General features: G+C 36.3%; 5 protein-coding genes, 1 long non-coding RNA gene and 1 pseudogene across 8 annotated transcripts; 2 read left to right on the plus strand and 5 right to left on the minus strand.

Moving 5' to 3' along the window:
* Window positions 1-382: 382 nt before the first annotated feature.
* Window positions 383-2,723, minus strand: LOC148926974 (uncharacterized; annotated as a pseudogene).
* Window positions 2,724-4,308: 1,585 nt separating this feature from the next.
* On the plus strand, window positions 4,309-5,830 carry LOC125188087 (uncharacterized). The gene is made up of 3 exons (XM_048084825.1): window positions 4,309-4,947; window positions 5,026-5,658; window positions 5,729-5,830. Exons 1-3 carry the CDS (start codon window positions 4,309-4,311, stop codon window positions 5,828-5,830), a joined length of 1,374 nt encoding a protein of 457 aa, XP_047940782.1.
* A 1,384-nt stretch (window positions 5,831-7,214) lies between these two features.
* LOC148926975 (uncharacterized) lies at window positions 7,215-8,874 on the plus strand. The gene is made up of 3 exons (XR_016130874.1): window positions 7,215-7,821; window positions 7,898-8,660; window positions 8,742-8,874. It is a non-coding gene; the product is annotated as an uncharacterized LOC148926975 (long non-coding RNA).
* An 89-nt stretch (window positions 8,875-8,963) lies between these two features.
* On the minus strand, window positions 8,964-11,424 carry LOC125188783 (uncharacterized). Of its 2 annotated transcripts, none has more exons than XM_048085837.2 (5): window positions 11,287-11,424; window positions 10,973-11,109; window positions 9,987-10,511; window positions 9,297-9,908; window positions 8,964-9,222 (listed from the first exon to the last, which is right to left on the minus strand). In XM_048085837.2, exons 3-5 carry the CDS (start codon window positions 10,506-10,508, stop codon window positions 9,118-9,120), a joined length of 1,239 nt encoding a protein of 412 aa, XP_047941794.1. In that variant the 5' UTR covers window positions 10,509-10,511; window positions 10,973-11,109; window positions 11,287-11,424; the 3' UTR covers window positions 8,964-9,117. The 2 variants fall into 2 exon arrangements, with proteins under 2 accessions (XP_047941794.1, XP_047941792.1); XM_048085835.2 differs by having other exon boundaries at window positions 9,987-10,514.
* Window positions 11,425-11,434: 10 nt separating this feature from the next.
* Window positions 11,435-14,060, minus strand: LOC148926976 (uncharacterized). Its single transcript, XM_089059589.1, has 4 exons — window positions 13,891-14,060; window positions 12,523-13,205; window positions 11,772-12,437; window positions 11,435-11,701 (listed from the first exon to the last, which is right to left on the minus strand). Exons 2-4 carry the CDS (start codon window positions 13,192-13,194, stop codon window positions 11,603-11,605), a joined length of 1,437 nt encoding a protein of 478 aa, XP_088915715.1. The 5' UTR covers window positions 13,195-13,205; window positions 13,891-14,060; the 3' UTR covers window positions 11,435-11,602.
* Window positions 14,061-15,015: 955 nt separating this feature from the next.
* On the minus strand, window positions 15,016-18,218 carry LOC125186044 (uncharacterized). The gene is made up of 5 exons (XM_089059701.1): window positions 18,179-18,218; window positions 17,271-17,364; window positions 16,251-16,797; window positions 15,567-16,175; window positions 15,016-15,458 (listed from the first exon to the last, which is right to left on the minus strand). Exons 3-5 carry the CDS (start codon window positions 16,794-16,796, stop codon window positions 15,345-15,347), a joined length of 1,269 nt encoding a protein of 422 aa, XP_088915827.1. The 5' UTR covers window position 16,797; window positions 17,271-17,364; window positions 18,179-18,218; the 3' UTR covers window positions 15,016-15,344.
* Window positions 17,271-20,136, minus strand: LOC125186045 (uncharacterized). Of its 2 annotated transcripts, none has more exons than XM_089059703.1 (5): window positions 19,958-20,136; window positions 19,059-19,581; window positions 18,382-18,987; window positions 18,179-18,297; window positions 17,271-17,361 (listed from the first exon to the last, which is right to left on the minus strand). In XM_089059703.1, exons 2-4 carry the CDS (start codon window positions 19,578-19,580, stop codon window positions 18,208-18,210), a joined length of 1,218 nt encoding a protein of 405 aa, XP_088915829.1. In that variant the 5' UTR covers window position 19,581; window positions 19,958-20,136; the 3' UTR covers window positions 17,271-17,361; window positions 18,179-18,207. The 2 variants fall into 2 exon arrangements, with proteins under 2 accessions (XP_088915829.1, XP_088915828.1); XM_089059702.1 differs by having other exon boundaries at window positions 17,271-17,364.
* Between the last annotated feature and the right edge of the window lie 1,555 nt (window positions 20,137-21,691).

The following is a 21,691-nucleotide window of genomic DNA, read 5'->3' on the forward strand; positions in this document are numbered from 1 at the left end:
AGAGTGGTAAAAACCAAGAAACCACAGTTGTTAGGTAATACTACAAAGCTAATTAGATTACTATTGAAATCGTGGGATAAAAGTATCCCTTAAAACAAATAACAAACTAAAGGTACTAATATAAGCCAAAAATGATTGAAATCAAGAACCACAACTATTAGTACAAGCAAACAAGTTTACTTACATAGGCAGTAAAACCATTTAAATCTGGGATCAAACTCAGTGCTCTGTCTTTGGTTGCTTGATGGATATATTATTGAGCAAGGCATCAGAGAGAGCAGAAGTAGATGTAGGAGAGGCTTTCAGTATGCTCAAACCCTGCACCAATAAACTTCGTCACAACATCTAATCACACTAAGAAAGAAATCACACAGATTTCATATTACATTACCTCTTTCAGCCCGGTTCGCATTTCCACTTCTTTGACATCAGATACATGGATTTTCTGCTTATTGAGATTGGAATGGATTGAGAAAATACAGAATGGTTGAACAGTTAGATCATCTGTGATCTGATAAGTTTGCGGTCCTTTAAGATAACACCCCTTGCCATTAGGAAACTTAGATGAAGTCCGTGAGACAACCATGAGCATGGTTCGATTAGCTTTTTTCATATCAGGGCTCTTGAAATAGTTGCAGTCTATAAGATCAGCTGTCCTCCGATACAAGTTGTCTATAGCCTTAAGACATGTGTTTCCGGCTAGAAGATGCTCAACTCCTAGTGGGATATTGAGGAAACTAGATAGAAAATCTACAAACATCCACTTCTGCTCTCGCTAATGCTTTGTTCAATTCCATGCCAATCAAACATCCAAAGAGGGAGAACTCTGAATGTGTGTAATGTTTCTGAAAATTGTTTAATGCTACAACTTTTAGTATTGATAACTATCTATGGTGCTTGGTTTTTGTTCAACTTATTGCCCTTTATCTTCTATTCATTTACTATGTAACTGAAATTGTATGATTCCTTCATTGTTGATATAACATTCTATTATGGGAGTGAAAAAGGGAATGTACACATAGATCTATCAGGAAAACAAAACAATTTCATTAAAACAGTTTAGATGTCAATAAAATCAAACAAGATCACTTATATAAGCAGTAAAACAATTGAAATCTGTGATCAAACATTGAGTTCTGCGTTCGCTTGTTTGATCGATGTGTGATTGAGAAAAGCATCGGAGAGAGCAGAAGTCGATGTGAGAGAGGCTTTCAGTATGCTCAAACCCTGCACCAATTAACAAACTTTGTCTCAAGAGTCTGAAATGTAAATATATACAGACAGAAAACATACGTATGTTACTGATACAAGCGAGAAATTACAACGATATCATACTACATTACCTCTTTCAGTCCAATCTGCAGCTCCACTTCTCTGACGTCATCATATAATACGATTTTCTGCTTATTGAGACTAGAAAGGATCGAAACAATACAAAAGGGTGTCACAGTTAGATCATCCGCCACATGATATGTTCGCGGTCCTTTCAGATAATGACCCTTGCCGTTAGGAAACTTAGCAGACGAAACCATGAGGCTTGCCTATACGTATCAGGCAAGGGTTCTTCAGTTAGGGGAAGCATGTGGTTATCGGAAATACAACCATGGGTCACATTAGGCTTCATTAGCATATCTTTTGTGTTTGCGGTCATGAAATACTCATCATCAATTAGGTCAGTTATGCTTCGATACAAGTTGCTTATAGCCTTAAAACAAGTCCTACCGGCAAGAAGATGTTCAACTCCTCCCAACGGAACACATAAAAAGCTAAATAGAAAATCTACAAAATCATCCTTCGCTTGAGCATACAATAACTTACCGGTGGATATTTGTGTCACGACTTTCAAAATCATCTTCTTAGAGTCAGAAGCTTGACCATTCTCAATCTGGTTAAATGAGGTCTCACATTCAAATCTAGCGGTCAAGTTTGTCTGTCTTGATTTGTTAAGTATGACATCCGACAATGGAGTTTGGGAGATCAAAGATGCCTTTAACAGATACATCATCTAACAAAGAATAAAGGAGGAGTAAGTGAACAATAGTAATTTAAAAAGATATGTTGATAGAGAATCAAGTATCACCTCACTAAAACCAAGTCACATCCCTTGCCTCAGCCTTATCCGCATCTGTAATGCCAAGTACGCTGATGATTCCTAAGAGTCCCATCTCATTCGGCAGCATGATCAGATCATCCGATCTTATGAAAGAAGTTGTATTTTTGGTGAAAACTCCGTGTCCGGAAGTAGCTTGACATACTTTATCATCTACTATTCCTATCATCTCATGACGACATTCAGAAATATTGCACGTGTCAACATTATCGTAGTACACACTCACCCTAGGAAACATATTAGACTTATTGTGGCGTCCACAACAAAATTATCTAGTCGGGTGAAAGTCAGCAATGTCGAGTTTCAGCCATTTGTATTCATCTTCAATAGAACTTATGGGGTCGAGCAGAGTCTGCTTAGCACCCTCTGTCCAGAAATGGGAGCTATCAAGTTTTACTAAGCTGTGATACAAACTGCTTAAGCTTCCAATGCTAACCGTCTCATCGTCCTCATAGTGATTGTTGAGGACTTTCTATATTCTTCCTAACGGCAGAGTTAAGAAGCTTAACAAAATGTCTGCGAAAAGGCTGTCAACTTCCGCAAAGAGTACCTTAGTTTTCTGTCTATTGATCATCACTTTCAGTGAGAACTCCCCTTCTTTACCATCACACATTTTGGAGCTCCTACCAATTAAGAAACTGCAAAGCAAAATATAACTAAATTGTACTCCCTCCGTCCCATTAAATATGCAACATTTTGGAATCGGCACAGGTTTTTATGTAGTGTTGTTTTGTGAGTTAATGAAGAGAGAGTATTACAATAGTTAATGGGACAAACTAAAAAGGAAAACGTTTCATTTCTAATGAGACAGAGGAAAAATTACAATTTCTTAAATCTCGTGCCGAAGAAAATGGAATCACTTACAAGGGAAGGAAGTAGCTATACCTTAATATACATTGTTTGTAATGTTATGATGATATTATCCTAAACAATTTTTTCTTAAATTCCAACATTAAATCCAAACATGAATTTGATATCATTGCAACGAGTGCTAAATTCACTCCAAGAAGCAAACCCTAATTTTGAAGTTGGCCAAACCTCCCAACAAACAAACATAATACAGTAATTAAGTAATTGATAAGCAATTAAACAAGAGACTAATAGGTCAAGAAGTACCTGTTTTCCAATCTGTTAAAAGTTGGGGATTTTCACAAAAAGCCTGACTTTCAAATCAACACATAATAAAACATGTTTGGGAAAAATAATTCTGAAGAACAATGTTTTATTTCAGTTTTCCATATAAATTTATTTTTTAATGTAGAGGGAGAAATATGTTTTATTTAAATGTACAATAAATAAGATAAATTAAAAATGAAAGATGGGTAGAATGTGATTGGATCTGAAATAAAATTTATTGTAACAATATCTTTTTTCATACAAAATTAATAATTGAATTTTGTTTTTAGCTCTATTATATTAACTTTAAGTTTTATATTACTACTATTTTAAATTAATTCATTTATGTTATGTATATTTAGTATTTGCGAATAATTAAAAACAAGAATTTAAATTTAAATTTGGCCGCTTTATTTATTTTTTTAATGAAAACTCGATTTTTTAATTTATTACTACTATTTTTCATGAAAAAGTAGACTGCACAAAATTATTCTTTAGCCCTACTAGTATTATTTAGGAAATTGGCGTTTAATATCACGAAACTTTTAAAAAGTTGGTTTTTTCCCACGAACTTTAAAATTGGTAAATAATATCACGAACTTTACCTCCAGTTTGTTTTTTCCCACGAATGAAAAAGTTCACACAAATAATATTGATACGGATTTGTTTTCATAATTTCTCGACAACAATTTTAAGAGCTTCAAATTTTTCAATCTTTGAAGATAGTTTTTCTTGAAGCACACCCTCCAAAATTGTTCTTCAATATATTAAAATAACAAGAATTTTTCATTTGTGGGAAAAAACAAGCTGGGGTAAAGTTCGTGATATTATTTGCCAATTTTAAAATTCATGGGAAAAAATCAACTTTTTGAAAGTTTCGTGATATTAGATGTCAATATCGAATTTGGGACATTAACTCCTGGTTTATTATTCTCTTGAGTGAATACAGAAGGCCATCTCGGAAATTAGAGAGACTAAACTCTTCCTCTTCCTCTTCCTCCATACAAATAAAAGGGAGTGAATGCACTTTCCTATTTCATTTACATATTTCAAAATCTGTATTTTCTTGCTTGTGTAGAAAAATGTCGAATGCTAAAAAGGATGACAAGTTTTCATTGAAAGCTGTGGTGAATATGAAGAAACGAAAGGTTCTATTTGCAGAAGTAGACAGTGCATTTGCAGATGTGCTGCTGAGCTTCCTAACTTTGCCATTGGGAACTATTGTCAAAATCTTGAAGAAGCGCAGTAAAGATTTAGATCTACACATTGGAAGCTTGACCAGTTTGTACACTGGTTTAGCAAATCTCGACAGTGACCGTTTCTTGACGGAAGGTGCTAAGTCGGTTCTGCTGCATCCACGAAGCTCATCCGGTGACGAACGTCAAACACTAAAGCTCGATATTAGTGATTATCCACCGTTGGAATATTTCAATTGTTCCAAGAAATGCATCTCTTATGTTGGAGTTCGAAGCATGATCATGTATTATGACGTTGGTTACTGCGTATACTGCCGTCAAAAAATGGAAAAAGTAGTTCAAAGCGAAACTCGCACTGTTCCTTGTGATGATGAAGTTTACTTGAAGAAGAAAACATCTTCTTTTCTTATCACTGATGATCTGCGTATAATGCCTAATTCTGGTCTATTGCAAATTTCAAGCTTACTTGGCGATGCAGACTTGGTTGAGGCCGAGACGATGACCGTTAGCTTTGGATTATCTGAGGTAAGTTTTGATCTTATTTTTGTTTATTTTCTCCTGTTCCTTGTAGTCACTATCTCCAGTTCTTACCCTTTGAATTAGGTCATGGATTTGCTCCTGTATTCGTTGCTTTCGATCAATCCATTGTCCGTTGCCATACTCAGTGCAAAAATAGAATTTACAAAGGCAACTGAATTCACTACTTATGCATCGGACAACTGCATGATGGGTTTGAAATTGATCGTGCAAAAGTCCACGAGCAAGCTTCTGTATGCTGAAGCTGAGGAAGATTTCGTAGACTTTCTGTTTAGCTTCCTTGTAATCCCACTAGGTGGAGTCGAGTCCCTTTTGTGGAGTAACTCTTATGTTAAGGCTATTGACAACTTGCATAAGAGTACAACTGATCTTATCCGCGAAAAGTATTTCAAGTCTTCCGATACCAAAAATAGGTTATTAAAGCCCAACATACCTCATGGTTATAAATCCAAAAATCACATTTTACCCCTAACTGAAGATCAGTTGCCTATTGTCAATGGGAGTGTCAATTGGCTTGCCCCTTCAACCAAGTTTCCGAAAGGGCAAGGGAGTTATCTTGTAGGACCAAGGACTTATAAGGTGACAGATGATTTAACCGTCACACCTTTTTGTACTCTCTCTATCCTTGAGACTCTGGTTAAGATGAAAATCCCAGTTTCTGATGTTGAAGAATTGAAGCTGGATATCGGAACAAATAAGGTAACATGCATTGCAGTTTTTGTGTATCTTTTCAATGTGTATTTTGATGTTGAGACATAAGTTGTTGCAGGGTTTGAGCATTCTCAGAGCTTCTCTTACATCAAAATGTGCTCTCACCGACGCTCTGCTCACTCCAATATTGAAAGCAAGACAAAAGAAACAAAAAGTGTGAGTCTGTTTCTGCTGTGAGACAGTTGATGGCTTATGTTACTCACTAATGATCTTTGCCTTTTTCATTTCTGTCGACACTTTGGATTTCAGCAAGTTTTTGTTAACTTTATTATGAACCAGTCAGTTTATTTGTTTGATCTAGAACTTTTTGTACCTATCCTCTTTCATTGAATCAAGATTCTACCTTTTTTTTATTGTTTTATATACTTGGTCCATTGTGCAACCAATGATCATTGACTATTGGGAACTAGAATCACAAAAAAAAAAAACAGAAACATCCATCTTATTAATAGATTTGCATTGATAGAATCACCAAAAAATTTCTACTTTTATAGTAGTTGTTAAATCTTAAATTTGGTACAAGTCATCAGTGTTTCACATGCTCTATTACACCAGAATGAGAGAATAAAATGATACATTTCCTTCCTTTATCTTGCCACAAATGATGCGTTTCCTTACCACGTGAGAATTAAAAAGGTGTTCTTTACTAATGGAGTAAGAAAGAATGAAGTTGTTTTTTTTGCTAAAAATGAAATGACTTACTTATAGTAAGATTAATAAAAAGGATTTGACTTACTTATATTCGGGCGGATGTAGTATCTTGTAACTAAGTATTAAAGGATTCAAAAATAGTCTCCACAGTTGCATACACTTGTTTTGTATTGTTAGTTTTGTTGGCAAAATTGTGTTTTAGACCATATTAGACAGACGCATAGAAGACCAATTGTTAGTGGTTGGAAAAGAGAAAAAAAAATTACTGCCAAACAATTGGTTTGATAAAATGGAAACGAAATGTCAAAGAGTATATAAATACGGTGATGAGAGTGTTGATTCATAAGTAATGAATGGGATGGAAAAAAAATAGTATGTGGTTCATGATAATTCTAATAAATGAATGAATGAAATTAAGGGATATGGATGGACTAATTAGTTACTCTTTCGGATGTATATGTATTTAATTCTCTTATAATTTGTATTTTATATTTTAATAAAATGAAATTAATGTTGGAATAAAAATAATTAAACTTGATTTTTGTAGTAAAATTATCTTGATATCATAAATATTATTATGTAGAATTATCTAGAATTAGGGGAGTGAAATATCTAGATATTTTGGTAGAATTAACTAGAGATAGAATTCTCTAGAATATAGATATTTAAAATATAAAAATATTAAGTAGGAGAATATCTAGATATTTAGGGAGAATAGTCTAGATTAATAGATATTATATAATAAATATCTAGATTTTTATAGATAAAAATCTAGATATTTATAATATAAAATTATGAAGTAGATGATTCTAGAATAGGAAGGATGTCTATAAATATGAGAAAGTTGTAACATTTTGTATAAGTTGAAAAGTTGAGAAAGTTTGAAGAAATTGAGTGTTCCTTTCTTTCCCACTCTACATATTCCATCCATTCTCCTCTCAAATATTTCCTCCAAACTAAGTTACTCCTCCAACATATATCGTATATATTTCCAACAATTAAGTGAAAAATAGACATAAGCCAACAATTTAAATTAGTAATCACTTCTAAATCGTGTCTATACATGTTCCATTAGTATCAAGGCAGTTATGTGTTTTCTAATTTTTAGTCACATCGATTAGCACCTCTACGGATTAAAACTGGTACATAAAATGATCGATTGTGTGACCCTTTTTTCTTGTTTGGAAATATAAATTGAACATATTAATTGTTTCAAACTTTTGGTCTCTCTAAACAATAGGCCATGGAAGGAAGAATTGGTGGAGACTATTAATCTTGGTTTAGTAATTTCTTGCTAGAATGCAGAAGGCCATGTTAGAAACTAGAGAGACAAAACTCTTCGTTAACTTCTTCCACATAAATAAAAGGGTGTTGTCTTTTCTGGTCACTGATGATCTTCAAATAATGCCTAATGCTGGCCTCTCAGAAGTTGCTAGTGTTCTTGGTGATATCGACATTGATGAGGCTGAGACGATGAACGTTACCTTTGGATTACACGAGGTGAGTCTTGATCCTATTTTGTTTATTTTCTTTTATTATTCATGTGTTCACTTTTCTATGTTTACCATCCTCTCAGAAGTTGCTAGTGTTCTTGGTGATATCGACATTGATGAGGCTGAGACGATGAACGTTACCTTTGGATTACACGAGGTGAGTCTTGATCCTATTTTGTTTATTTTCTTTTATTATTCATGTGATCTAAATTAGGTCATGAAGTTGTGCGCGTTGTCGTTCATGTCCATGAACCCGTTGTCCGTTCTCATATTTGATGCGAAGCTAGAATATAACAAAGGAACTGAATTCATCACTGCATATGCATCCAACTCCAACTCCAAAACGATGAATTTGAAATTGATGGTGCAAAAGTCCATGAACAAGCTACTGTATGCCGAAGCTGAGGGAGTTTCTATTTAGTTTCTTCATAATCCCACTAGGTGGAGTCGAGTCCCTTTTGTCGCGTAACTCTAATGTTAAGGCTATCGACAACTTGTATAAGAGTGTAGAAGATCTTATTCATGACGATTATTTCAAGAGGCCTGGTGCCAAAAATAGTCTATTGAAGCCCAACGTACCTCATGGTTATATTTTCAACTACTACGTCTCCCCCTCACTGAAGATTGGTTGTCTGAGGCATATCGAAATATTGGCAAATGGTGGAATCCTTCAACAAAATTCCCCAACGGGCAAGGGGTTATCTTAAAAGACCAAGAACTTATAAGGTGACTGATGATTTAATTGTGACACCTTTTTGCATTGCTTCCTTTCTTGCAACTCTTAACGAGAAAAAAGTCCGATTGTCTGATGTTGAAAGAGTGGAGCTGCGAATCGGATTGAAAGAGGTACTACTATTGCAATTTGCAATCTTTTGTATGTTCTTTCAGTATATTTTGATGATGAGACATAAGCTGCTGTTGTTGCAGGGTTTAAACATACTGAAAGCGTCGCTTACATCAAAACATGCTCTCACCGATGCTCTGCTCTCTCAAACAGTTACCAGAAAACCAAAGACAGAACAAGTGTGACTATGTTGGCTTATGTTTTTAGCTTTGGTGTATGCATTTTCTTGTTTTTAGTAGTGTTCTTTGCCTTTTCATTTATTTTGAATTGTTGTTAATGTATCCATTTCATCAACTATCAAAATGTATCTGTCACATCTAGAAATTCATGTACTTATCCTTATCCAATGGATGAAGATTCTGGCTTGCATCAAAATAATTTGTTTTGGGCAAGATTTATCCATACTAAACATGAACAAGACAAGAAGGATTGAATTATTTAATCAACAATATAACTCTTCTACTGCAACTGCTGCTCCCTTTCTTGTTTCTTCAAGAAGGGCTTGATGAGGCCATCTGTCAAAGCCGTGGTCGATGTAAGAGCCGCTTTCAGTATGCTCAAACCCTGCACCAATCACCACTTGTATTAGATACCAAATTCTTCAAAGGCACAAGTATAATTATATCAATGACTCTTACCTCTTCCAATCCAACTTGCATCTTCACTTCTTTTATGTCAGACAAAGAGATCTTCAGCTCGTTGATGATAGAAAGACCCGAGGTTACCCCCAACGGTGCAACAGTCAAGTCATCACTTACCATGTACATTATCGCTCCATCAACATAACCATAAGACATATGTCGGTTGAAATTCAGAAAACAATACTCGTTTTCACTACAAGAATAGGTATGATCAGTAGGCTTGGGCTTGATCAGCAAGTCTTTGGTATATGAATCTTTCACACGGATGTTATTAGAATCATCAGCTACACTCCTGTGCAAATTATCAATACTTTTGAGACCGCTATCGCTGCCCAAAAACCACTCAACTCTTCCTAAGGAAATGGTGAGATTGGCAAAAAGGAAATTTACGAAATCACTATCTGCTTGAGCAAACAGCAGCATATTTGTAGATTTTTGAAGCATGACTTTCAAGATCATTCTCTTTGTGTTCCTAAGAATGGCATTCTCGTCGATCCGACTTAAAAAAACATGCCTATCCGTTGCTAAAATCATCTGTCTTCTCCCAGGGAAAATGAGAGAAGTGAGTGGATTCGTGGAAATCAATGATTCCTTCAATAGAGCTTTAATCTAATCAAAACGAAAACGTGTCAATATTTGAAAGGTGGTTAGTTATTTCAAAGAAAGATAAAACGTATGATGAATCACCTCATTCAAACCAGATGCCACGTTTCTTGTCTCCGTGCCATCCATATCTTCCACAGCAATGCCGAGAGAGCTGAGAGTTTCAATGATAGAGCCTGTCACAATAGGCAGCACGCGGAGATCATCGCTGATTATGCAACGAGCTGTACTCTTAATGAAAACTCCATCATTCGATTTCCCAGAGCTGGAACTTGTGGGGTGAGTGCCACAGATGTTGAGCCCCAGTTTACAGAATTCAGTCTCAAAATGTGTTGAACTGATGATGTGGTTCTTAGCATGCTCTCCCTCGAAATAGATGAAGTTGAGATTTGTTGCACCTTTGTAGAGAGTGGTCAAGCTTCCAATAACAGGCGCCTTGCGTCGGTAGTGCTTCTCGAGGACTCGGACAATTGTTCCCAATGGCAGAAGTAAGAAGCTTAACAACACATCTGCGAAATTACTGTCAGCTTCTGCAAATAGTACCTTCGTTTTCTCCTTATTTATCACAACCTTGACATGCAACTTCAGTTCCATTTCCATTTCCATAGCCTTCTGTTTTTTTTGTAACAGTGAGGATATTTCAGATTTGTTGGAAAGCCACAATGCAAACCCTATTAATAAAGGATTAAACATAAACAGAATGCACCTTATTTTCCAATTAGTTCTAATGTTTAGCCATATTAATTGGAAACCAGAACCAGAATGTCTGTTTAGGATATTCTGGTTTTGAATATCTGGAAAATACTTCTTTCTTATATTATTCCATTATATCACTCCTTTCCCTTCTATTTGTTTCATTCTTATCATTTCTCATTACTATAATATAGGAGTAGTCAATAATTTGTTTTGAACAAGATTTATCATTAAACATAAACAAGTTGTACCACAAGGAACATAAACAGGATCATATCCAACAACTTAAGTCGTCTCTTTCATGTGTAATCAACAAGGCTAGCAACAATATACGTGATACACGCCTTCGTAATATGCACAAATAGAACAAACATCACCTCAAGATAAGATGGATTGAATGATTCAATCAACAACTCTTTGACTGCTCCCTTTCTCGTTCCTTTATATACAGTTTGATGAGGCCATCAGTCAGAGCCGTGGTCGATGTAAGAGCCGCTTTCAATATGCTTAAACCCTGCACCAACGACCCCATGTATGGGTACCATATTCTTGAAAGCAAATAACACAAGACGTGTGTGCACGTGATATATATTTATGAAGTACAATGCGTGTATGACTATATCAAAAACTGCATTATCCAAACATGACCTAAGGTTACCCCCAACGGTGCTACAGTCAAGTCATCACGTACCATATACATCCTCGGTCCGTGGACATAAGATTGATTTCCAACCTGATTGAAATTCATAAGACAAGTCTGTTTCCATTGAACAAATAGCAATTAGGATGCTTTGGCTTGATTAGCAAGTCTTTGGTATCTGAATCTTTCAGATGCATACTATTAAAATTATCGGCGACACTTCTATAGAATAAAAGTCTCCTTTGAACAAATACAGTAACAAACTAAAGGTACTAATATAAGCCAAAAACGAGTGAAATCAAGATCCACAATTATGTAGTGCAAGCAAACAAGTTTACTTATATAGGCAGTAAAACAATGATCAAACTCAGTGCTCTGTCTTTGGTTGTTTGATGGATGTGTTATTGAGCAGAGCATCAGAGAGCACGGAAGTAGATGTAAGAGAGGCTTTCAGTATGCTCATAGCCTGCACCAATAAATTCATCTCAAAATCTAATCACATGAAATGACAATGATTTCATACTACATTACATTACCTCTTTCGGCCCGATTTGCATTTCCACTTCTTGGACATCAGATACATGGATATTCTGCTTATTGAGATTGGAAAGGATTGAGAAAACACAGAGTGGTGTCACAGTTAGATCATCTGTGATCTGATAAGTTTGCGGTCCTTTAAGATAACTCCCGTTGCCATTAGGAAACTTAGCAGATGAATGCCATGAGAATTTCCTATAATCATCGGGCAAGGTTTCTTGAGTGAGGGGAAGAATGTAGTTATCAGAGATACAACCGTGAATAACGTTGGGTTTGATTAGCCTATTTTTCGCATCTTGGCTCCTGAAATACTTGCAGTCTATAAGATCACTTGTGCTCCGATACAAGTTGTCTATGGCTTTAACACAAGTCTTTCCGGCTAGAAGATGCTCAACTCCTCCTAGTGGGATATGGAGGAAACTAAATAGAAAGTCGAAGAAATCTTCCTTGCCTTGTGCATACAATAACTTGCCGGTAGATTTTTGTATCACGACTTTCAAAATCATCTTTTCAGAGTTGGGACCATATTTAGTCTCAGTCTCGTTTAACGAGGTCTCGGGTTCAAATCCCACAATAACAAAGTTCCTGACCCCTTTTGCTTTACACAGTATGACATCCGACAATGGAGTTTGGGAAATCAATGATGCCTTCAACAAACTCATAATCTAACATCAATATAGGCATAATAAGTAAAAACAAAAACTGAAAACAAAACAAAACAAAACAAAGTTGATTGAGAATAATTATCACCTCATTGAACCCAAAAGTTACTTTAACTGGCTCAGCCTTCTCCATGTCTGCAATGCCAATAGTGCTTATGATTCCTAAGAGTCCCGTCTCATTTGGAAATATCTGCAAATCATCAAAGATTATGAAAGAAGCTATATCCACGGTGAAAACACCATTTCCAGAAGCACCTTCAGGCAGCACTTCTTCATCTTGTTCTATTATAATGTCGTTGGCGTCCCCGCATTTCTTGCAACGCTCGACATTATCATAGCACATGCTTACACGGCGAAATCTATAACAACAATTGGAATAGGTACATTTATAATATTCGTTAGGAGGAGAATCAGTGATATCTAGTTTCAGCTGTTTGATTCCATCTTCGAACGAACTTGTTGGATTGTGCAGAGTCTGCTTGGCACCCTCTGTCACGAAATGGGGGCTATCGAGATTTGCTAAGCTACGGTACAAACTGTTTAAGCTTCCAACGGTGGGTGTCTCGTCTCCATAGTGTTTGTGGAGGACTTTGATGATTCTTCCCAACGGCAAAGTCAAGAAGCTTAGCAAAATGTCTGTAAAATGGCTGCTAGCTTCTACAAAGAGCACCTTAGTTTTCTCTTTATTTATCATCACTTTCAGTGAAAACTCTGCATTTTTTGAGGTCTTAACAATGTCTGGTTCTTTAGCATCACACATTTTTTGAGTTCCTAACAATGAGGAAACAAATGTGCATGACATTGTTTATGATGATATAATCCAAATAATATTCCACAGAAAATAAACATAAACTTGAGTTTTATACTGATATCTATTCCACTTCATTTAATTTTATGCACTAATCTAATAATACACTCCCTCCGTCCACGAATAGGAGTCACATTCATTTCCGACGGGGATTTTAAAAAATGTTAAGCTAAGTGGGTGAAAGAAAGTTAGGAAATATGGACCCCACTTGTAAATATGTAAGTGGAATGTGCGACCTTTTACCATTTATAGAAATAATTCCGAGACTCCTATTCACGGACGGTGGGAGTATTGTTTAGTCATTATAATAATAATAATAATAATAATAATAATAATAATAATAATAATAATAATAATAATAATAATAATATATAAAAAGAATTTGAATTTATTTGTTTAGTCTTATCTTTATTATTTATTTCATTGTTAAAACTCTAGGACAACCTAAAAAATTAATTCTCGTCAAATTCTATCTTCATCCTAAACCAAAATCTAGTGTTCTAAGAAAGTCCAAACAAATATCTCTATCATTTCTTTCCGACTTAATCAAGCCCAGTTTTTTAGTTAGAACATCATCCTCCAAAACACAATAATAATTGAAAAATAGTAGTAATAAAATAAAAAAGAGACGAATAACTCTAGAATTACCTGATTTCCAGTTTTTTATATTGGGATTTCGGGTTAATTTGAAGTCAACTCCGAGAGAAAACGTTATAAATTCGATTCTCACCAACGCCCTTCTCAGTTAAGTGAAAGTAACAGCTTTAATTGAGTGAGAGTGAGAGTGAGAGTGAGAGTGACAATGAGAAAATGTTAATACAATTGAAAATATTGTCCACTACACTAATTGCCAATTCTTTTCATCTTTTGCTTTTGCTTTTTCACTTTTACTTCTTTTTATATTTCACAGAGTTTTTTTTTTTTTTTTTTAATGTTGTCTAATGGATTATTGTGGTAGGGGTGTGTTATATTATTAACTATGTAAGTTGCTGACTCTGCTAACTCATAAATATAGTGTACTCCCTCCATCCCATTAAAAATGCAACATTTGCTTTTCGGCACATGATTTTATGTAGTGTTGTTTTGTAAGTTAATGGAGAGAGAAGAAAAAGTAGAGAGAGTATTATTTCCATTTTTAGAAATGTTTCATTTTTAATGGGACAGACCAAAAAGGAAAACGTTTCATTTCTAATGGGATAGAGGGGTATTAAAAATGTCAACACGGTGATAAGTCAACACATAATATCAACCCCCTATACTTGAAGTTCAACAAAATTATGTGCTGTCATTTTAATGTCATCATGTTGACATTTTTAATATACTGCATTGATGAGTTAGCAAGTTGGTAACTTAAGAAAGTTAGCAATTGATCATACCTCTATTGTCGTACACCATCCTCCATCCGTCCCAAGTTATTTGAGTCTATTCAGAATCCAATTTCATATTCAGTCATATATTTAGAATTTTGTTCTTTTTTTTTGTATTTGTTTCATTCTTGACATCTCTCATTAATAAAATATAGTCAGGTTTGCTAATAAAGAGAATGTAGCAAACAGTAGAGTTCTAATTCCTAGTAAAATTCCCGTGAATCTATTGCTATTTCATTTTTTTTTTGTTCTTTTCATATTTTTCAACTTTTTTGTTTGTTGGTAAGCACCATTTTCCTCTCTTCTTCCTCACATCTTTGAATTATGTTTCTTTCAAGCAGGAAAAAAGGTAGTACTATCTTGAATTATAAGCAAACATCACAAAGAATGCTCAATGCAAGAAGCATTTCATCAAATTGATTTCCTACATTTCATACACCAACAATCACCAATTCACCATCACCAATCTTACCTCTTCCAACCCACCTTCTTATAACATCAAATTCTTGAGGGAGAGGTTTACATCAAAATAATTTGTTTTGAGCAAGATTTATCCATAATAAAAACAAACAAGTTCTACCACAAGGAACATAAACAGGATCATATCAAGCAGCTTAAGTCGTCTCTTCCACGTCTAAATAACAAGGCCAGCAACAATACACGTGATACACGTCTCCGAAACATGCACAAATAGAACAAACATCACCTCAAGATAAGATGGATTGAATGATTCAATCAACTCTTCGACTCCAACTGCTGCTCCCTTTCTTGTTTCTCCAAAAAAGGTTTGATGAGGCCATCTGTCAAAGCAGTGGTCGATGTAAGAGCAGCTTTCAGTATGCTTAAACCCTGCACCAACCATCACTTGTATTAAATACCATCAAATTCTTCAAAGAAATCCTACAACATAAGTACATTATATCAATGACTGCTTTATCCAAACATCACTAATCGTACCTCTTCCAATCCAACTTGCAGCTCTACTTCTTTTATGTCAGACAAAGAGATCTTCAACTCGTTGATGATAGAAAGACCCGAGGTTACCCCCAACGGTGCAACAGTCAAGTCATCACTTACCATATACATTATCACTCCATCGACATAAGCAGAAGATATATGATGGCTGAAATTCAGAAAACAATACTCGTATTCACTACAAGAATAGATATGATCAGTAGGCTTGGGCTGGATCAGCAAGTCTTTGGTATATGAATCTTTCACACGGATTTTATTAGAATCATCAGCTACACTCCTATGCAAATTATCAATACTCTTGAGACCGGTATCGCTGCCCAAAAACCACTCAACTCTTCCTAAGGAAGTGGTGAGATTCTTAAAAAGAAAATTTACGAAATCACAATCTGCTTGAGCAAACAGCAGCATATTTGTAGATTTCTGAAGCATGACTTTCAAGATCATTCTCTTTGTGTTTCTAAGAATGACATACTCGTCAATCTGATTTAAAAAAGCATGCCTATCTGTTGCTAAAGTCATCTGTCTCCCAGGGAAAATGAGAGCAGTGAGTGGATTCATGGAAATCAATGATTCCTTTAGTAGAGCTATAATCTAATCAAAACAAAAAAAGGTATCAATATTTGAAAGAAGGTTATTCAAAGAGAGATCAAATATATGACGAGTCACCTCATTCAAACCAAATGTCATGTTTCTTGTCTCTGTGCCATCCATATCTTCCACAGCAATGCCGAGAGTGCTGAGAGTTTCAATGATAGAGCCTGACACATTAGGCAACACACGGAGATCATCGCTGATTATGCAACAAGCTGTACTCTTAATGAAAACTCCATTATACGATTCCCCAGAGCTGAAGCACGATTCCTCAGAGCTGGAGCGTGTGGGCTGAGCGCCGCAAATGTTGAGTCTCAGTTCACATATTTCATCACTCTCAAAATGTGTTGAACTGATCAAGTTCTTCTTAATAGCATCTCCAAGGAAATGGATGACATCAAGATCTGATGCACCTTTGTAGAGAGTGGTCAAGCTTCCAATAACAGGCGCCTTGTCTGCGTAGTGTTCCTCAAGGACTTGGACAATTTTTCCCAATGGAAGAAGTAGGAAGCTTAACAACATATCTGTGAAATCGCTACCAGCTTCTGCAAATAGTACCTTCGTCTTCTCCTTATTTATCACAAACTTGATATGGAACTTAACTTGCTCAGCCTCAGACATACTGTTTTTGTAACAGTGAGGAAATTTCAGATTGGTATTCTACAGTACCTTTTTATTAGATCAAATAATCTTTGAAATCTTCATACTAACTTCTAATTTTCCAATTAGTCTAATAGTCTTTGAAGTCTTATTCCAGAACAAAAACAATTGAAATCACATATTTGGTCTTTGACTCCTACATACAACTTATAATTTTCCAATTATTCATTTAAGCATCTTTTGCTTATAGTGTATACTAACCTTTTCTAGTAAAATATCTCAATTAATTATACACTTAAATATCTCATCCATTCAATTTAATTTTAGTTTGCAAAAGCGACAAGTCTTACAAAGCAAAGCCTAATTTTTGAAGTTGGACCATAAACTCAACCTCCCCAACAAAAATGAAAGTAGTAATTTTAAGCTAATTAATAAATGACTAAACATAGACAGAATGAACAAGAGATGAAAGGGTCATAAAGTACCTGAACTTACAATTTGTAGTTATAAAAATGTTCAAAAAACGTTGCTTGACGATGGTGGCTGAGCACGGCGGAGGGAGGGTGGCTATGAAGGTGGTTTTGAACTGCTAAAGGGAGAGAGAGAGTTGCATTATTTTACTTAATAAAGCAAACAATTCAGCTTTGTGAAAATATAATAATTGTAAAGCATTTTCCACTAAGCCAATTTGCCTATACTTTAAATTAGTTTAGGAATTCCACCATTGGCATATCTTCTGCTTTTCACTTTCACTTTAACTTTAGTAATTGATCATCCACAACCTCAGTCATAAAAATATTCATTCCTTTCACTATTCATGCAACCACAGTTTTTATATATGCAGTATTCTTTACCTAAGAAACAACCTTTGTAACTCATCATCTCTTCATATTCATAGTCTTACCTTTTATTTCAATTTATTTACTATGTATTCTAGTTAAATTACACAATTAATAAAACTTCACATAATGAAAATATGTAATTAAAATAGTATTACATTATTAAAATACTAATCATATAAAAAAACATAATCAATAGTCTAGAAAAAATATATATACAATTAAAATCCTAGAAAAGTAGGCAAATTATATACTCCCCCATCCCACTCTAAGTGGAGCATTAAAAATGGGACATCCAAAAAGAAAAATGTGTAACTTAGAATGTAGTAACTAAGTTGATAAGTCTTTAGCACCAATTTTGGTGATTTACACAAGAATTTTAAACTAATTACTATAATAAAACTAGATACTCAAATATTTTTGGAGTCCCACGGATCATCTAGTGTGCTTCTAGTGCTTGTATGGTTCTCTGCAAAAGGCTATACATGAGCTTCTACCCACCTCATGGATAAATGGAACAAACATCAGCTCAAGACAAGATGGGTAAAATGATTCAATCAATACCTCTTCGACTCCAAGTGACGCTCCATTTCTCATTGAGGTTGTTTATTTAAGAAGGGGTTGATGAGGCCATCTGTCAAAGCAGTGGTCGATGTAAGAGCCGCTTTCAATATGCTTAAACCCTGCACCAACGACCACGTATATGGTTACCATATTCATGAAAGCAAATAATACAAGACATGCGTATACGACATGACCAATCTCACCTCTTCCAACCCAACTTGCACCTCTACTTCTTTTACATCGGACAAAGAGATCTTCAACTCGTTGAAAATAGAGAGACCTAAGGTTACCCCCAACGGTGCAACAGTCAAGTCATCGCGTACCATATACATTCTCGGTCCGTGGACATAAGATTGATTTCCAATCTGATCCAGATTCATCAGACAGAGTCTGTTTCCATTGAACAAATAGCAATTAGGATGCTTGGGCCTGATTAACAAGTCTTTGGTATCTGAATCTTTCAGATGCATACTATTAGAATTATCCGCGACGCTTCTATGCAAATTATCCATACTCTTGAGACCAGTGCTACTCCCCAAAAACCACTCGACTCTTCCTAAGGAAATGATCAGCATGACAAAAAGAAAGTTTACGAAATCACAATCTGCCTGAGCAAACAGAAACTTGTTTGTCGATTTTTGAAGCATGACTTTCAACATCATATTTTCTGGGATCACAAGAGTCGGCCTCTGGTCAATCTGATGCAACAAAACATGCCCCTCTGTTGCTACAATCATCTTTCTAGCGGGGAAAATGAGGGCAGTGAGTGGATTCGAGGAAATCAACGATTCCTTCAGCAGAGCTATAATCTAAACAAAACAAAAAAGGTATACTTGAGAGGTTTTTATTTCAAAGAAAGATCAAATGTATGATGAATCACCTCATTCAATCCAAATGTCACATTTCTTATATCCACGCCATCCATATCTTTCACAGCAACGCCGAGAGTGCTGAGAGTTTCAATGATAGAGCCTGTCCCATTAGGCAACACACAGAGATCGTCGGTGATTATGAAAGAAGCTGCACCATCAGTGAAAACTCCTTCATAAGATTCCGAACAAGTGGGACTTGTGGGCTGAGTACCGCGGATGTTGAGCCTCAGTTTACACAATTCACTCTCAAAATGTGTCGAATTGACCACGTACTTCTTAAAAACCTCTCCATGGAAATGGACGACATCAAGATTCGATGCACCTCTGTAGAGAGTGTTCAAGCTTCCAACAACAGGCGCCTTGTCTCCATAGTGCTTCTCAAGGACCTCCATGATCGTTCCCAATGGAAGAAGTAGGAAGCATAACAACACGTCTGTGAAATCGCTGCCAGCTTCTGCAAATAGTACCTTTGTCTTCTCCCTATTTATCACAACCTTGATATGGAACTTCACTTGCTCAGCCTCAGACATACTGTTTTTGTAACAGTGAGGAAATTTCAGATTGATTATAACAAAATAGTCTTTGAAGTGAATACACATGAGTTTTTGAAGTATTATTCCAGAGACAAAACAACTGAAATCACAAATTTGGTATTTGAAATCCTACATGCTCTGACTTTCCATTTTCCAGTTTTTCATACCTCAACTGTTTCTAATAAAGAAGATGCACTTAAATATCTCTTCAATTTAATTTAATTTCAGTTTGAAAAAACCACAATCCAGCAGAAGCAATGCCTGATTGTTGAAGTCAGGGCACAACCTCCCCAACGAACATGCTTAGTAATCAGCTAATTAACAAATGATTTAACATAAATAGAATAAACAAGGGTGAATAGGTGAAGAAGTACCTGATTTCCAATTTGTAAAAATTAAAAGATTTAACAAAATGTTGAGAGAGGAGGGTGGCTGGGCGCGACGGAGTGAGGTTTGCTCCACTGTTTCTTTTGATATCTAAAGTGTGACTGTCACTGTGAGAGAGAGAGAGTGATGCATTATTTTGTGCAAAAATCAAAATAAAGCAAACTTTAAGTACAGTAAAATATTTGCCACTTCCGATTTGCCAATACTTCTGAATTTATCATTAGAGAATCTTTTGCTTTTTCACATTCCCTATTTATTATACTCACTTTATCGACCAATACAAGAGTGGCCAAGCCACAAAATCGTGGCCGGGCAACTAATGCTCATGTTTCCCACTATAGTGGACATGGCCAAGTCACCAAAAAATTTTATTTTTTCCATTTTGTTTATATTTTAATTCTACTACAATAATAATTGAAAAAATGCATACGAACTAAAATTAAAACAAAATCTTCGTTGTATTATACAAAGGGGTAAAATTATACAACGGAAATTTTCGACTTCTAATAAACTACTTTCCCAACGCATATCACGCTCTACGCCCTCCTCCCCTACGATTCCAAACCTCTTCTACCATATCAGCCTGCAGTGTCGTATGTGATGTTTCCCTCCGCATATCGGCGAACCGTTGGATCAAGTATGCATCACTACGCGGTACACCCATCTGCAGTGGGGCGCTTGCAACACCGTGACTCGTACTTGCACCCTCTTCCGGTGCTCAGTTCTCTGCAGAATATCCTTCGTCCTCTATTATCATATTGTGCAATATGATACATGCATACATGATGGAGGCGACATCATTTTCGTGCCATTGTCGAACCGGGCACCGAAGAATGGCCCATCGCGATTGGAGGACACCAAAAGCACGCTCAACGTCCTTCCTAGCACTCTCTTGTTTGGCCGCAAAATAGGATTGTTTCGGCCCAACCGGCTGCCGGATCGTCTTGACAAACACGGGCCAACGAGGGTGTATCCCATCGGCTAAGTAGTATGCCCTGTTGTACTGCGTCCCGTTGGCCATGAATCTAACCGCCGGACCCTCACCCCGACACTCATCATTGAAGAGATGGAACGAATCTAGTACGTTGATGTCGTTGTTCGACCCTGCGACACCAAAATAGGCATGCCAGATTCGCAGTCGGTAGTCAGCAACAACTTCCAGTATCATTGTTGGGTGTCTTCCTTTGAATCCAGATGTGAACTGCCCCTTCTAAGCAACCGGGCAGTTCCTCCACTCCCAGTGCATGCAATCGATGCTGCCCATCATCCCCGGAAAATTATGCACTCGCCCGTGCATATCTATCAATCTCTGGCACTCATCGGCATTTGGCTTCTGTAGATACTCCGGACCGAAGATGGCCTGGATACAATTACAAAACTGCCTCAGCGCCGTCAGAGCAGTTGTTTCACCCCAACTGTAGGTATTCGTCGAACATATCAGCGGGTCCGGCATAGGCAAGCTGCCTAATTGCAGCGGTACACTTCTGATATGTCGACAACCCGGGTCGGCCGGTAGCATCATTGCGCAATGTGAAGCACCTGTACTGCTGCGCCAATGTATTCGCTATATGGATGAATAGCCGTTGCGACATTCTGAAGCGGCGACGGAAAATCTCTGCTGGGTAACGGGGGTTATCGCCAAAGTAGTCTTCTATCAACCGCTGGTGTGCCCCGACATGGTCACGCCAGATGGTCCGCCGATGATAGAACGAGCGAACGAA

Source organism: Salvia hispanica, chromosome 5 (genome assembly GCF_029641045.1).
Source record: "Salvia hispanica isolate PSC_SH4W2 chromosome 5, Shi_PSC_v1, whole genome shotgun sequence".
Lineage (NCBI taxonomy): Eukaryota > Viridiplantae > Streptophyta > Magnoliopsida > Lamiales > Lamiaceae > Salvia > Salvia hispanica.